A 14491-nucleotide genomic window follows, 5' to 3' on the forward strand; every position below is an offset into this window, starting at 1 on the left:
ACATGGATTCACTGGTTAAAAAAAGCTCAAGATTAACTTGAGCTGATAACCTCCATGTCTACAATCTCATTTTGAAATTAATTATTACTTTTGCACATGTACAGACTGAAATACATCTCATATTAATTTTGACATTACTGCAGTCCTGAAATGATTAATATTCAATGACTAGTACCTAGCTACCAAGGGCTCTCTGACAGAGATTGACAAGGAAATAAGCTGATGGATTTATGTATTGTTTGTTGGGCAATTATTACATGGGAAATGAAAACTAGCTTGTCATGATGAAAGACTTGTACCTAATCACATGGATGATGGAGATTGTCGAGCAAAACTGGGTTAACACCGAACCAACACTATACGATGAAAATTTTCCAAGTAGGTGTTTCTGTAAAGGGTGTGAGTAGTGCGAATTGTTTTTCGCAGATGTATTGACCAACAGAATGAATCATTCAAGGAAAGAGCTGATAAAAATGATAAAATTACAAAACTTTCACCAGTTTAGAAGGAAGATGAGGAACCATGTGGCAAAGGGAACAACTTGCTCGTACAACTTTGTTATGGGCTTTTAATTTTCCAAGTGACATTTTTCTGGAGGAACGTAAACTGTGTCGTAGCATGCCCATCCCGTAGTATTCCTCTCATCAGATGGGCAAGAAGAGACACAATACTTTCCATTTAGGTGCTGGGTCAACACGAAAACACCAGAAAGTAACACGAAGGATTCCTGAAGGATTTTATCCTAAACAGATAAGGTTTGTTCTCGGAACGGCTGGCTTTCTTCTCTCTTCGCTTTTGGAACAATAGAACGTAAAGTGCAGATTATCATTTTGGACACGAGAGCATTTAAGAAGGTGTCTTTTTAGTAGAATATCAAGAAAAAATTAAATAATTTTTACCCGCAACTGTAGGAACGACCGATGCCATCTTGAGATCATATGGTAACTAAATTTTGTGCTCGTTGAAATTTGTTTTGATTTTGAAATTTTGCCAGCTTCTCAAATATAAAAAACACGCCTTCACCTTGGAAAAAAATACGCTTATTTTTAATCAATTTTATCTGGCGCGAAATTTTGAAATTTTCAGTGGAAAAAGATTATTATCAAAATGGCCAGTTGTTAATTAGAATAATTAGATTGAACTTTTGACGTTTGTCTTTAATCAGGGCAATGTTGAGTTATTTGAAGTGTTCCCTGTTGTTGATCTTGTGTACGAATTATGCCTCTCATCAGATGGGCGAGAAGAGACACAATACTTGCCATTTAGGTGCTGAGTGAACACGAGAACATCAGAAAGTAACCCGAAGGATTCCTGCAGGATTTAATCCTAAACAGATAAGGTTTGTTCTCGGAACGGCTGGCTTTCTTCTCTCTTCGCTTTTGGAACAATAAGACCTCAGCAGTTACAGTTCTCTCTATTAAACCTCTTAAAAGGTGGCTGAAGAAGAGTAGTGAACTGTAGACATTACTCCGAAATCTAAAATGCTGATTGTTCTCATCGTTTTTTTTTTCTTCTTTTTCTTTTGTAAGTGTGGTTCGGGACATTAGATTCACAAGTTCCTCCCATTTGTCTGTTTCGCCAGGTATCTGCATCATTCAGAACATCCAGAACACGTACAAGCAGAGTCTCGAGCAGCTCTACATTCGGAAGGAATACGTGGACCACATGTTCTACAATGACAAGCACTGCTTGCCCTTCCATTTGAATCCCATCTTCTTTACGTAGCACGGGGAAGGTCGCACTTGTGATAAGTGATGAGTATTTTTTGACCACCAGGGTAGAACACTTGTGATTATTGTAACAGCCTGTTAAGTTCCATTTGATTTGTATACGCTTAACGGGACTGTTAAGCTAACAGCTTGATAAGTTCAATTTGATTGGTATGGGCTTAACAGGACTTTTAAGGTTTAACAGGCTGTTCAAGTTTGGTGAAACCCACCTTTTATTATTGTTCCATTATATTAATGACCTTGTTAACTGTTTAGTATGAACACTCATTGCAGTTTTGAGTCTTTCTTATTAAGGCCGGGGAGCACAAAGTTAGTTTAAACTCCGTTTAAGTTTAAACCTCGAATTAAGCAATCTGATTGGTTGATTAAAAAAAAAGGAAAAATCTGTTGTGAACATAACACGACTTTCCTTATCCTATTGAATGATGCTTATTTTGGGTGTTCTTGTTCTTATACCCTAACTTTTACAATATCTCAATCTGTTGTGAACATCACACGACTTTCCTTATCCTATTGAATGATGCTTATTTTGGGTGTTCTTGTTCTTATACCCTAACTTTTGTTTCGTGTCACATCCTTGTCACATTTGACATCTACATACCAAATTTCAAGTCTCTAGCTCCTACCGTTCCCGAGATATTTTGTTTACAGACAGACACACACACGGACTAATGGCTGAAACTTTGGATTTAGGCTCTAGGGTACTCAAAACGTGTTTTGGCACTAAAAACTGACCATCGAAATTTTGACCCGATTACATTACTTTCCTTCCTATATGATAACAAAATACCGTGCAGCACCTATCTCAACCAAACGTTTTGAGTTGCATCCTTGTCACATTTGTGAAATACATACCAGTTTCGTGTCGCATCCTTGTCACATTTGACATCTACATACCAAATTTCAAGTCTCTAGCTCCTACCGTTCCCGAGATATTTTGTTTACAGACAGACACACACACGGACTAATGGCTGAAACTTTGGATTTAGGCTCTAGGGACCTCAAAACGTGTTTTGGCACTAAAAACTGACCATCGAAATTTCGAAACTTTGTATTTAGGCTCTGGCACTAAAAACTGACCATCGAAAATTTGACCCGATTACATTACTTTCCTTCCTATAGGATAAGGAAAGTAAAAATAAAATAGTCAATCAGATTGGTTAATCCAAAAGTTAAACTTAAGCCGAGTTTAAATTCACTTTGTGGCCCCCGGCCCAAGGGTCTACTGTACCGTAAAAAAAGTTCAGGCCAAAAACTCAAAGCAGCGTTTACAGTCTAGGCTAAAAACAGAATAGAGGAGAAAGCATAGAGCATCGAACAGATAGAGGGAGCAACAACTTCAAATCACATAAAACTGAGAGCAAAAAGCTCTACGCTTTTTTGCTCTCCACTCTGTTTTTATTCTTTGTAGAAGCTTAACCCATCCTTTAGGGCTGTTTGCACCTACACTTAAGGCCTCACGTCACTGTAAAACTACAAAGGTTTTAGTGGCGGGGGTTTTAAGCTACTCACGTCCTCACATTAATTTCACCCAGCCTGAGTGGGGCTGGGAAAAGGCAGCTACAAGCTATCTGGAAAAAGGCAGCTACAAGCTTTTCCCTCCCTTGCAGCTCTCCATCGTAAGTGCTAGGTCGCGGGTTCGATTCCTCCCTGGGACGAATTTTATCCTGAACAGATTATGTTCGTTCTTGCACCCTCAGATTATGTTACCAGGCGAGCGCCTTGACCACTAGGCCGGGAAGCAAGTTTGATTGATTTTTATGATTGCTTTCTTCTGAGATCCCAGATGTTATTTGTTTAATTAATTGATTGTTAATTGGTTTCCTCACAGATCTCAGATATTTTTTGTTTAATTTATTGTTGATTGGTTTCTTCACAGATCTCAGACATTTTTTGTTTAGTTGATTGTTGATTGCTTTCTTCACAGATCTCAGGTATTGTTTGTTTCATTGATTGATTGTCTTCATCACAGTTCGCAGATATTGCTTGTTTAATTGATTGTTGATTGGTTTCCCCACAGATCTCAGACCTATCTGAAGAGGCTAAGGAGGCGCTCCGAGGCTCCGCTCTGGACAAGATGGACGACTTTATCGCTACTCACGAGCTGCGACTTCGCGTGCCCAAGGAGATTATCTCTGCCCCTGTAGCCCGCTTTGTTCCGGAGTTCCTTATGAAGAACATCCCTACCGAAATCAAAGTCCCTCTGGCTGGCAGTCAAGTAGGACAAGGTAAGAGGGTCGCTTTGTTCCGGAGTTCCTTATGAAGAACATCCCTACTGAAATTAAAGTCCCTCTGGCTGGCAGTCAAGTAGGACAAGGTAAGAGGGGACTAGAAACGGGGAGAAAACCAGCCTAGCTAGCTGGCAGTTCTCCAAAGGGTTCTCTCTGCTTTTAAAGAACAAGCACAAGTCCTCACAATGGTTGACTGCGGTTCAGGACGAGCCAATTAAACATGGCTAGAGACCATCACACCGGTGTATGGCATTTAGGTGCTGGGTTAATAAGGGAACAGCAGAAAGCAACCCGATGAACTATTTGCAATCGAAAAACGAGTACAAATTTTTGTCGATGGTGGGATTCGAACCCGGGATCTTCCAATTTTGGAGAAACCATTTGCTTGTGCTCATTCTTTTTCTTTTCTGTGTTTCCAGAGCGAGGTTTCGTCAAGAAGGTGATCATCCCGTTCCTCCTCGGCCTGAAGTTCAAGGCCACGGCCCTCCTGCCTCTGGCCCTGGCCCTCATCGCGCTCAAAACCTGGAAGGCCCTCACCCTGGGCCTCCTCTCCCTAGTCCTTTCCGGGGCCCTGATGCTGTTCAAATTCGCCACCAAGCCGAAGATCCTCAGCTACGAGGTGGTCCACGCTCATACACCGATTATACACTCTGCCCCGATAGCCCCTCACTATATTGACCATCATGAGCATATTCACGACCATCATGCGTTCGAACACCCGCCGTTCAACAAGAGATCCGTCGAGAACACCCCGTACTCTGCGTACAGACGGTAGGAACCCCGTATCAAACCCTGATACCCCGTAAAAAGACTATATCATACGAGGTAGAGAGTAGAAACCGTACTAAGCCTGATGCCCAGGAGAAAAACTAATAGGAACTCCGTACTCAACCCGATGCCCCGTAATGAGTCTGTACGATATGGTAGAAGCCCCGTACCAAGCCCGTATCATGCGGTAGGAACCCCGTACCAAACCTGATGCCTCGTAGTGAGTCTGTACTATGCGGTAGGACCCCCTTACAAAGCCTGTAACATACGGTAGTAACCCCGTACGCTATCTACAGACGGTAGGAACCCCGTACCATGCCCCGATACCCCGTAGTGAGTCTACGGTAGGAACCCCGTACTGCCTGTAACATACGGTAGAAAGCAAACACCATTGTCCCGTAGTAACGCGTACAGACGGTAGGAACCCCGTATCAAACCCTGATACCCCGGAAAAAGACTATACCATACGAGGTAGAAAGTAGAAACCGTACTAAGCCTGATGCCCCGGAGAAAAACTAAGAAGAGCTCCGTACCAAATACGTTGCCTCGTAGTGAGTCTGTATCATACGGTAGGAGCCCCGTAGTCAACCCGATGCCCCATAATGAGTCTGTACGATATGGTAGAAGGCCCGTACCATGCGGTAGGAACCCCGTACCAAACCTGATGCCTCGTAGTGAGTCTGTACTATGCGGTAAGAAGGTAAGAACCCCTTACAAAGCCTGTAACATACGGTAGTAACCCCGTACGCTATCTTCAGACGGTAGGAACCCCGTACCAAGCCCCGATACCCCGTAGTGAGTCTACGGTAGGAACCCCGTACTGCCTGTAACATACGGTAGAAAGCAAACACCATTGTACTCTGTAAATTGTTCGGATCTTTCTGTAGATGTCTTTGCAGTTTTCAATCTCACTGCAGTTTTCCAATATGTCTGTTGTTCGTATGCTTTGTTCTGTATGGTATGCTTTGGCAAGGATTTGGTTCCAAATATGGTTGTAGATCCCTCAAATATCTTTGCAGTTTTCCAGTCTCTGTAAGTTCGGCAATATGGTATGGTGCGTTGGTTGTAATGTAGTCTACGATTGTAGTTTTTCAATGGTCCCCGGACGTTTTTCTAGTTCTTCAATAGTTCTGCAAGTACTTCTTCAATAATGTGGTGAGTCTGTGGTGTTATTTGGTAGTGTGTAGTACGATACGTTAGAAGCTCCGCACTAAGTTCATTACCTCGTACTCTGCCTACTGACGAGACGGTAGGAACGCCGTAAAAATCATGTACCCTGATACCTCCCATTCGGGGGTACAGACAGTAGACTACAAGGTAGGCGCGCCTACCTTCCAACCTGATGCCTGATTCCAACCTGATGAATGTCACAAATGCAAAGGGTCGCCAAAGAATCGCCTCAAAGGGTGTCCAGTGTCCACCACCTTTTCACCTGTCCAGCCTTGGACCCAACAGCACTGTGGACCAATCCCGTTGAGGTGGCGTAGCTCCTAGGGCTAATTTTCCTCTGTGATCTATTCCTGATCCTATGTACCTACCTGTACAAAAGACTCCGTAGGTAGTATTGCATCGTAATGTTTGTAATTTATATTAAATTTCAAGTGTTTTTACCTTCCCTGTTTTTTGGAAAAACAAAATGTACCTCATATCTCTGTGGAAGTGTACCTGTACATAAGACTCCGTAGGTAGTATTGCATCGTAATGTTTGTAATTTATATTAAATTTTAAGTGTTTTTACCTTCCCTGTTTTTTGGAAAAACAAAATGTACCTCATATCTCTGTGGAAGATTAACTTCTTGTAACTATTGTAAATTGTTTTTTAGAATATTATAAAACGTGTAAAATATTTTGTTAAATTCTTGCTCATAGTTTTGGTTTGGAGTTGCTTTTTTTTCTCTGTAGAGGTAGGTATCTGCCTATTTTAGTTTAAGTACAAAGTAGGTAAACTTACCCAATTTTCGGTTTTCCTGTCTTGACAGAACTAAAAAAGAAGTCCCTCTGTATCAAAAATCACACATTGTGAGCTTTCCAACAGTGGTAGGTATAGTAAAACTACACCAAAATTTTCGGTTTTCCTGTCTTGACAGAACTAAAAAAGAAGTCCGTCTGTATCAAAAATCACACATTGTGAGCTTTCCAACAGTGGTAGGTATAGTAGTAAACCTACACCAACGAATATACATCAAAAAATACGAAAAATCAAACGATCGCAAAAAAAAAAAAAAAATCAGGATAGGAACCTGCAAGAAAAATTTCGGAAACAGGCCCCACATATTAGGATAGGTCAGTGAACTCTGTTAGGTACCTGCAAGTAAAATTTCGGAAACAGGCCCCACATATTCGATGTGAAAAGAGGAGAAAGTTGCTCGCTTCTCACACATAAACGTTTTCTTCGCGCATGCGCAAGCTAATCTTGGACTTCCCAGAAAAATTTGAAAATTTCGAACTTTGTGATTTACTGATACTGAAAAGAAATTGCTGAAAGATTAGACTCTTGGTTAAATGACTGAGTTTGCCTTTGAAAATGACAAACTATTGGACACAGATCAAGGTACTGAAAAGAAATTGCTGAAAGATTAGACTCTTGGTTAAATGACTGAGTTTGCCTTTGAAAATGACAAACTATTGGACACAGATCAAGTTTACTGATACTGAAAAGAAATTGCTGAAAGATTACATACTCTTGGTTAAATGACTGAGTTTGCCTTTGAAAATGACAAACTATTGGACACAGATCAAAGGAAAGTACAAGTATGGAGTTGGTAAGTACCCTAGCTTAGGTCGTTCTAAGAAGCTCTCTTCAAGCCTTTACAAAAAGCCTCTCAGATACAACAGACACTTGTATGATTCACATATCTTGTTTCTATTATTTCATTTCTTTATTTCACATTACAAGACTCTTCAGGCCTTTACAAAAAGCCTCTCAGATACAACAGACACTTGTATGATTCACATATCTTGTTTCTATTATTTCATTTCTTTATTTCACATTATGTCTTGTTAAACTATAACCAGGTAGTAGTAAATTTCAGTATGCCTGTTCCCAATACAAATTCATGGTCTCTATTTGATATTGGAACTATACACAGATTTGAGTCCCACCTGTTGCTGTGGTAATGACTTTGGCCTTCCTATTTGCCACTCCTAAAATTCTGGTTTATTGAGATCTAATCACACACAGCTTATTTCATTTGATAATCTTCCATGATATCAGTGTGATAGTCCTAAGTATATTAGCAGTTGCCTAGTTGACCAATAAGATTAAATTACTGAAGGATCAAATTTCTCAAGCAAATTTAGATTCCTACCAGTGTTAGTTACCTTGGAAGGTAGCATGTCTTCTTTGTAAGTGCTATGAAAGTGCTAGTTTGATTCACGCCTGAAGTGAACTTCACACTTTGGTCTCAGAATTGCTAGCTTTCTCCTATCTTGAGTATCCTGTCCCATCTTTGATTTTGGGACAATAAGACCTCTGTTGTTTGTTGTTAGAGTTCCCTCTATCAAACTTAAAGGGGGGGAGAATTTTGTGATAAATCAATTTGTTTGGACTAAAAAAAAAAAAAAAATGTGATAATGTGATAATAAACCAGGATGCTAGAACTAAATTTGAAAAAAAAAAAAAAAAAAAAGCAAAAAAGGAAGGGGTTTTTTTTTTTCAACCGGGTTTTTTTTTGGGAGCTTGGTTAGTGGTGGCCAAATCTAGCCCAGGGACATCTTCCATCTACATATTTTTCAAAACTATCTGGAAAGATGACTGATCTGAGGTGGAAAGGTAAAGTGAGAACCAAACCACTGTTTAATAACTGACTGTAAGGCATAATAGTCAGTTGTGATTACTTGGATCAATTTTCAGGAGTTATAGACAGGAAACGGATAACCAACTAAAAGTTTTTCAATTAAATAATTAAATGTAAACCGCAATAAATCGATTTGTGTTATTAAGTCGACAACTTTGCGTGGCATACACTTGCAGCATTAGGATTTTTTGCGCCCAATAGTTCTCACATACATCCTATTATTCCAAGTTACTCTTGAACCATGCTGGAACGGGAGTTAGCTATGCACATTTCTGACATGTAATATTACTCATTTTCGTCACAAGATCTGAGTGGGACTCTGCAACACCAGTCACGTATCAATCATTTGTATTCACATAATTTCTGACCCAACCTGCAATCGAACCAGGGCTCAAGTTGATTACAATTGGACAATGTGCAGCGAGTTTATGTGAGACAAACAAACAACCATACGACCACAAACAGACAAACTGGTGTTTCAAATAAAAAGCTCAAAACTTAAAAAAACCACTTCCTTCTTTTATTTAGAGAATAATCTGGCATTGAAAATCCTGATTCATACTAAAAATGTTGGGAATCACTGATTAGAACATATTATACATCCTTATTAATAGAGGATAGTGTCAGTGGTTTTCCTATCCCAAGCCAGGAAGTAATACAGGGTCTCCTCAAAACTTGGATGTGGCAAATTTCACAATCTATGCTCTTTTTCATGCTTTTAAGTCTTCCGATCTTATTATTTCATGATATTATTTTTTTTTATAATGGCTGCTGAAACCCTCCAAGATATTATTATTATTATTTTAAGAAGTTTGACTGTGGGAACTGTAACAACAGAGGTCTTATCTCCCCAAAATCAAAGAAAGAAGTAGGACAGGATAGGAGAAAGCCAGCCATTCCAACAATGAGTTTTATCTGTATGTGATAAAGTTCTCCCCAGGCAGGAATCAAACCCGCAACCTAGCACTTACAGGGCAGATGCATTACTCTCCAGTCTCCAAGCTAATTAGTCTGGCAGATTTTTTTTTTTTTTAATTTCATGGTCAATGGAACAATTGGTTGATGGATTTGTTGAAAAATCAGCCTGGCACATGGTATTATTTAAATCGCTTTTGGGGTTCCCCACAAATTATTAAACTTAAAAAACGTTGTGCACTGAAGTTAAGACTGTTAATATCACTTCTAGGGTTTTTGACCTCAATGATCACCCATCCTGATACCAGCCACGCGCAATGTTGTTTACCTTTGGTGATCCATTGGTATCTGGTGTATTTAACAAGCTATCACCACTACGCGGAGTGTGCCATTACCTTTGGTGATCCATTGGTATCTGGTGTATTTAACAAGCTATCACCACTGGCTACTATCTACATTAATTATTGCTGATTAGCATAATATTTTTAATTTTTTAATAGAGTTAGTAATAATACACTGATGATGGCGTAACAGCCGAAATGGATCCATCTGTAAATTAATAAAAATATACGTAAGTAAAACATAAAGCCAAGTGTTTTTACTCACCCAAAATCATTTTTAGTGTTTGAATTGTTTTACCAAGAGTGTGTACCAACAAATAAGTTAATACAAACTTATTCCTTTGATAATATTTTTCTTTTCTTTTTTTTATGTATAGATACATGTGTAACTATAGCTTCACTGTATACGAAGTTGTTTTTTTTTTTAATGTTGGTAACGAGGTAGTATGTAAATTGTAGATTTAGTTCCTTTGTTTTTCTCTCTCGAGTTTAGTGTCACATTCCGTCGTTTCATTCCATAGTATTGTGTAAACGAATAGATGTAGGTACATTAGTACGTACATGTGCAAAATGGTGGTAAATGTGTAGTTTATAGTACCTACCTACTTACCTATGTACCTAGTAGAACATGGATAGTTTTTATCAACTATATAAGTAGTTTGTGATTTTAATAATAGGTAAGTAGTTTTAGCACGTGTGTTTTTTTCACTTTTTCTCTGTTCTGAGCCGCTTTACTTTTTGAGGATAATACCTAGAGGAAAAGGAAGACAGGATAGGAGAAAACCAGCCGTTCCGAGAAAAAAAAAAAAAAAAAAAAAAAATTCATTACTCATATCTTGTTTACCAGTGCTCTCCGGACATTTGATCTTATACGTCCCGGTGTCCGGCTTGCGTTTGATCTTGTCCGACATTTTGCTGGCCGCACTCCGGAGCTGCAGCATTTTCCGCAGCTCTTGCGTTCGGGCTTGTCCGTCGCCACTGGTGGAAGTGCTCGGGTCGTCTCCGAACCCACCCGAAGACTGCTCGTACTCCCACCGTTCTGAAAATGCCGGAGAAAAAATTGTTATGGTGAAAAGAACACAGATGTGCTTACTGGAACTTGGCCTGGTATACTGCGGTACGCTCAGATTATAATATCTACACTACACTAGCAAAGATCAGGTGGTTTTACTCCTTACTAAATGGAAACTACTAAAAAGCAGAGTTTTTGTGATGGGCTTCTCCACGGAAAATTGATCATAACTCAAGATCGGTTTAGATTTCGGGAAAATCCCCTCTCATTGCACATCTAGAACATAAAGTTTCATGTTGCATCCTTGTCACAGTTGGGGCCTACAAATCAGTTTTCAAGCCTCTAGCTCTTACCGTTCTTGAGATATTTTGTTTACAGACAAACACACACATGGACCAATGGCTGAAAATGAAGGGCAAATGAATAAATTAATTCCAAACTTCAAACCTATGGTCAAAATGTAGGAGAATCCTCCCCTCAACCCCCTACATTTCCCCTGACCCCCTACATGGTTTTTGGTAGTAGGGGATCAAGGGGAGGTTTCTTCAGACCTAGATTTTTGTCAGAGCTCATTCTCTCTTCTGCTTTCAGACGACTTCCGGGTTTAGACCTGATAGGCGGATCTTTTCAGCCGTACCTGTCAGGTCTACCTGATGGTGAGTTTGAACCCAGCACATACAGAAGAAGAATTCATTATTAAGAGTCGGGACTTAGAAAAGTAGAAAGTCTTACCTAGTCTTCTGTAGGTGGGCCGAAAATCATGTCCCCACTCACTCACACAATGCGCCTCGTCCACAACTATATACGCCAGCTTATTGTACCTCACCAGATCCAGTTTTCAAGCCACTAGCTCTTACCGTTCTTGAGATATTTTGTTTACAGACAAACACACAATGGCTTCAAAATGTGTTTTGACACTAAAAATGGACAATCGAAAATTTCACCCGATTACATTGCTTTCCTTCCTATAGGATAAGGAAAGTAAAATCTGCTCCCTCTCTACTCTCTGTGATATCTCCAAATATTTCAAAATGATTTTTTTTTTCCCCAACAAGAGTTTCCATTAGAGTATTTAAGATGACCAAGGAGTCTTTCCTATGTAACTTTTCACGAGAAATCGATCGGTATACATGTAAGGGTTCTAGGAATGATGGTTCGCGAAATATGCGCTTGTAACAAGCCAATATCAAAAAATTTCGAAAGTTATATCCACTTTTTTTACACCAATAATTTACGGGATACAGCCAGATTTCTTCGAATTTGCCATCAAAAATTTTGTCCAAAGAGAACGAATGTGCCATCAAATTCAGTACTCATATTTAGTTTACCTGTGCTCTCCGGACATTTGATCTTATACGTCCCGGTGTCCGGCTTGCGTTTGATCTTGTCCGACATTTTGCTGGCCGCACTCCGGAGCTGCAGCATTTTCCGCAGCTCTTGCGTTCGGGCTTGTCCGTCGCCACTGGTGGAAGTGCTCGGGTCGTCTCCGAACCCACCCGAAGACTGCTCGTACTCCCACCGTTCTGAAAATGCCGGAGAAAAAATTGTAATGATGAAAAGAACACAGGTGTGCTTACTGGAACTTGCCTGGTATACTGCGGTACGCTCAGATTATAATATCTACACTACACTAGCAAAGATCAGGTGGTTTTACTCCTTACTAAATGGAAACTTCCTTGTGTTTCAGGAGTGACATTGAAAGGCTCCAAAGGGTCACTCTCAAGTGAGCCCCCCAACTTGCAATACCTGTATGCTCTGTACGACTTCAAACAGATGAAAGTATTTACCGAGGCTCTGGTAGTGCAGAAGTCTACTCCGCATCAAAACATACGTGTATTGTTCACTGATTTGAACACGAGGGATACAGACAGGGAGAAGGTGTTCCTTGTATGTTATGTGATTCGAATAGGTGAGATACTTGTTCCTAAATGAGCTCAATTTTCCCATTGTTAATTAGATTTATACTTACTTATTAGACACACAAAATACATAGATACTTCACTCATAGCTTTTTTGTAGTCACATTGAAAAACCTATGAGTGAGCTAAACTCACTTGGAAAATTGCAAATAAGGTATGTAAGCAATTAGCAATTACACAGTTTTCCTCTCATAGATGTGATTTTTCCCCTCTATTTTTGTTACGATTTATTTTTGTACCTTTAAATTCCCACCAGGATTCAAACTCAGCTAACTCTGGGTTAAGATCTAGTGCTAAATACTGATTCTCAGTCATTTCTCAGCTGTTATGTATCATAACAACTGAGAAAAGGTGATAGAGAACGCCTTCGGAGCGGCTTTAACCTCGCCTAGGTGTTACCTTTTACTCAAGAGTCATAAAGATAACCATTGAAAATACAGAAGTGGTCCGTGGCAGCAAGTGTGGTGGTGCCATTACTCCCAAAGAGTAAAAAATGACCTATGACAGGGGGGCATAATAAAATACTACTCTACTTCGTCCGGTGAATTTTCGATTGCTTACCCGCTCGGCCGCTCTCCTGATAGTAGGCGGGTATACTGGACGGCATTCCCCAGTGAACGACAAAGCGGACGTTCTGTCTATCGATTCCCATGCCGTGTCAAACCTATCCGGAAAGATTGACTGATCTGAGGTGAAAGGTAAAGCTCTGAGAACAAACCACTGTTTAATAACTGAGTAAGCATAATTGTCAAGTTTGATTAAAATTGGACCAATTGTTCAGGAGTTATAATGAAACTAACAAACTAAAAGAGTTTCAATTAAAAATGTAAATGTAAATGCAATTTCTTTGTGTTATTATGTCACAACTTTGGTGCTCACTGCAGCATTAGGATTTTTTCCCCAATATCTCAATAATCCTATTATCCAATGTTTACCTACCATGCTGGCAGCGGTTGCTATGCACATTTATATGTCATAGCTACTCATTTTCGTCACAAGGCTGAGTGGGCCCCGCAACAGCCAGTCACGGAATCAATCATTTGCATGATACAAATTTCTTGACCCCACCGGGAATCGAACCCGGGTCTCCCGCGTGCAAGGCGAGTGCAGTGACCACTACGCCATGGGAGCTGGTGTTTCAATTAAAAAGCTCAAACTTAAAAAAACTACTCCTTTTATTTAGAGAATAATCTGGCATTGAAAATCCTGATTCATACTAAAATGTTGGGAATCACTGATTAGAACATATTATACATCCTTATTAATAGAGGATAGTGTCAGTGTTTCCTATCCCAGCAGGTGAAACAAACAAACTAAAAGAGTTTCAATTAAAAAGTTCAAACTTAAAAACCCACTCCTTTTTTTCAGTGAATAATCTGGCATTGAAAATCCTGTTTCATACTAAAATGTTGGGAATCACTGATTAGAACATATTATACATCCTTATTAATAGAGGATAGTGTCAGTGTTTCCTATCCCAGCAGGAAGTAATACAGGGTCTCCTCAAAGACTTGGATGTGACATATTTCACAATCTATGCCCTTTTTACATTATATCATTATTATTAGGAATTATTATTTTAAGAAGTTTGATAGAGGGAACTGTAACAACAGAGGTCTCATCTTCCCGAAATAGAAGAAAGAAGGAGGACATAGATTATGAAAGCCAGTCGTTCCGAGAACGAGTTTAATCTCTATGGGATAAAGTTCTCCCCGGGCAGGAATCGAACCCGCAACCTAGCACTTTCAAGGCAGACTAAGTTTCCTAATTAGGTTGGC

At 39.8% G+C, this 14491-nt stretch overlaps 3 protein-coding genes across 3 annotated transcripts in view; 2 read left to right on the plus strand and 1 right to left on the minus strand.

Moving 5' to 3' along the window:
- Positions 1 to 983, minus strand: part of LOC103514470 (eukaryotic translation initiation factor 2A) — a 32354-nt gene extending 31371 nt beyond the window's left edge. Inside the window, exon 1 of the mRNA XM_026827430.1 lies at positions 900 to 983. Coding sequence (XP_026683231.1) covers positions 900 to 927 — 28 coding nt within the window. The 5' untranslated portion in view covers positions 928 to 983. The remainder of the gene's footprint in view (positions 1 to 899) is intronic.
- A 124-nt stretch (positions 984 to 1107) lies between these two features.
- On the plus strand, positions 1108 to 5128 carry LOC103514471. Its single transcript, XM_017446234.2, has 4 exons — positions 1108 to 1117; positions 1583 to 1656; positions 3751 to 3958; positions 4381 to 5128. Exons 1-4 carry the CDS (start codon positions 1108 to 1110, stop codon positions 4734 to 4736), a joined length of 648 nt encoding a protein of 215 aa, XP_017301723.1. The 3' UTR covers positions 4737 to 5128.
- Positions 5129 to 7369: 2241 nt separating this feature from the next.
- The window catches only part of LOC103514472 (dedicator of cytokinesis protein 1-like), an 8949-nt gene continuing 1827 nt past the window's right edge, over positions 7370 to 14491 (plus strand). The window contains exon 1 of the mRNA XM_026827431.1: positions 7370 to 7491. Within this exon, the coding sequence (XP_026683232.1) occupies positions 7443 to 7491 (49 nt within the window). The 5' untranslated portion in view covers positions 7370 to 7442. The remainder of the gene's footprint in view (positions 7492 to 14491) is intronic.

This window comes from Diaphorina citri, unplaced genomic scaffold (assembly GCF_000475195.1).
Source record: "Diaphorina citri unplaced genomic scaffold, Diaci psyllid genome assembly version 1.1 scaffold1147, whole genome shotgun sequence".
In the NCBI taxonomy this organism is placed as follows: domain Eukaryota; kingdom Metazoa; phylum Arthropoda; class Insecta; order Hemiptera; family Psyllidae; genus Diaphorina; species Diaphorina citri.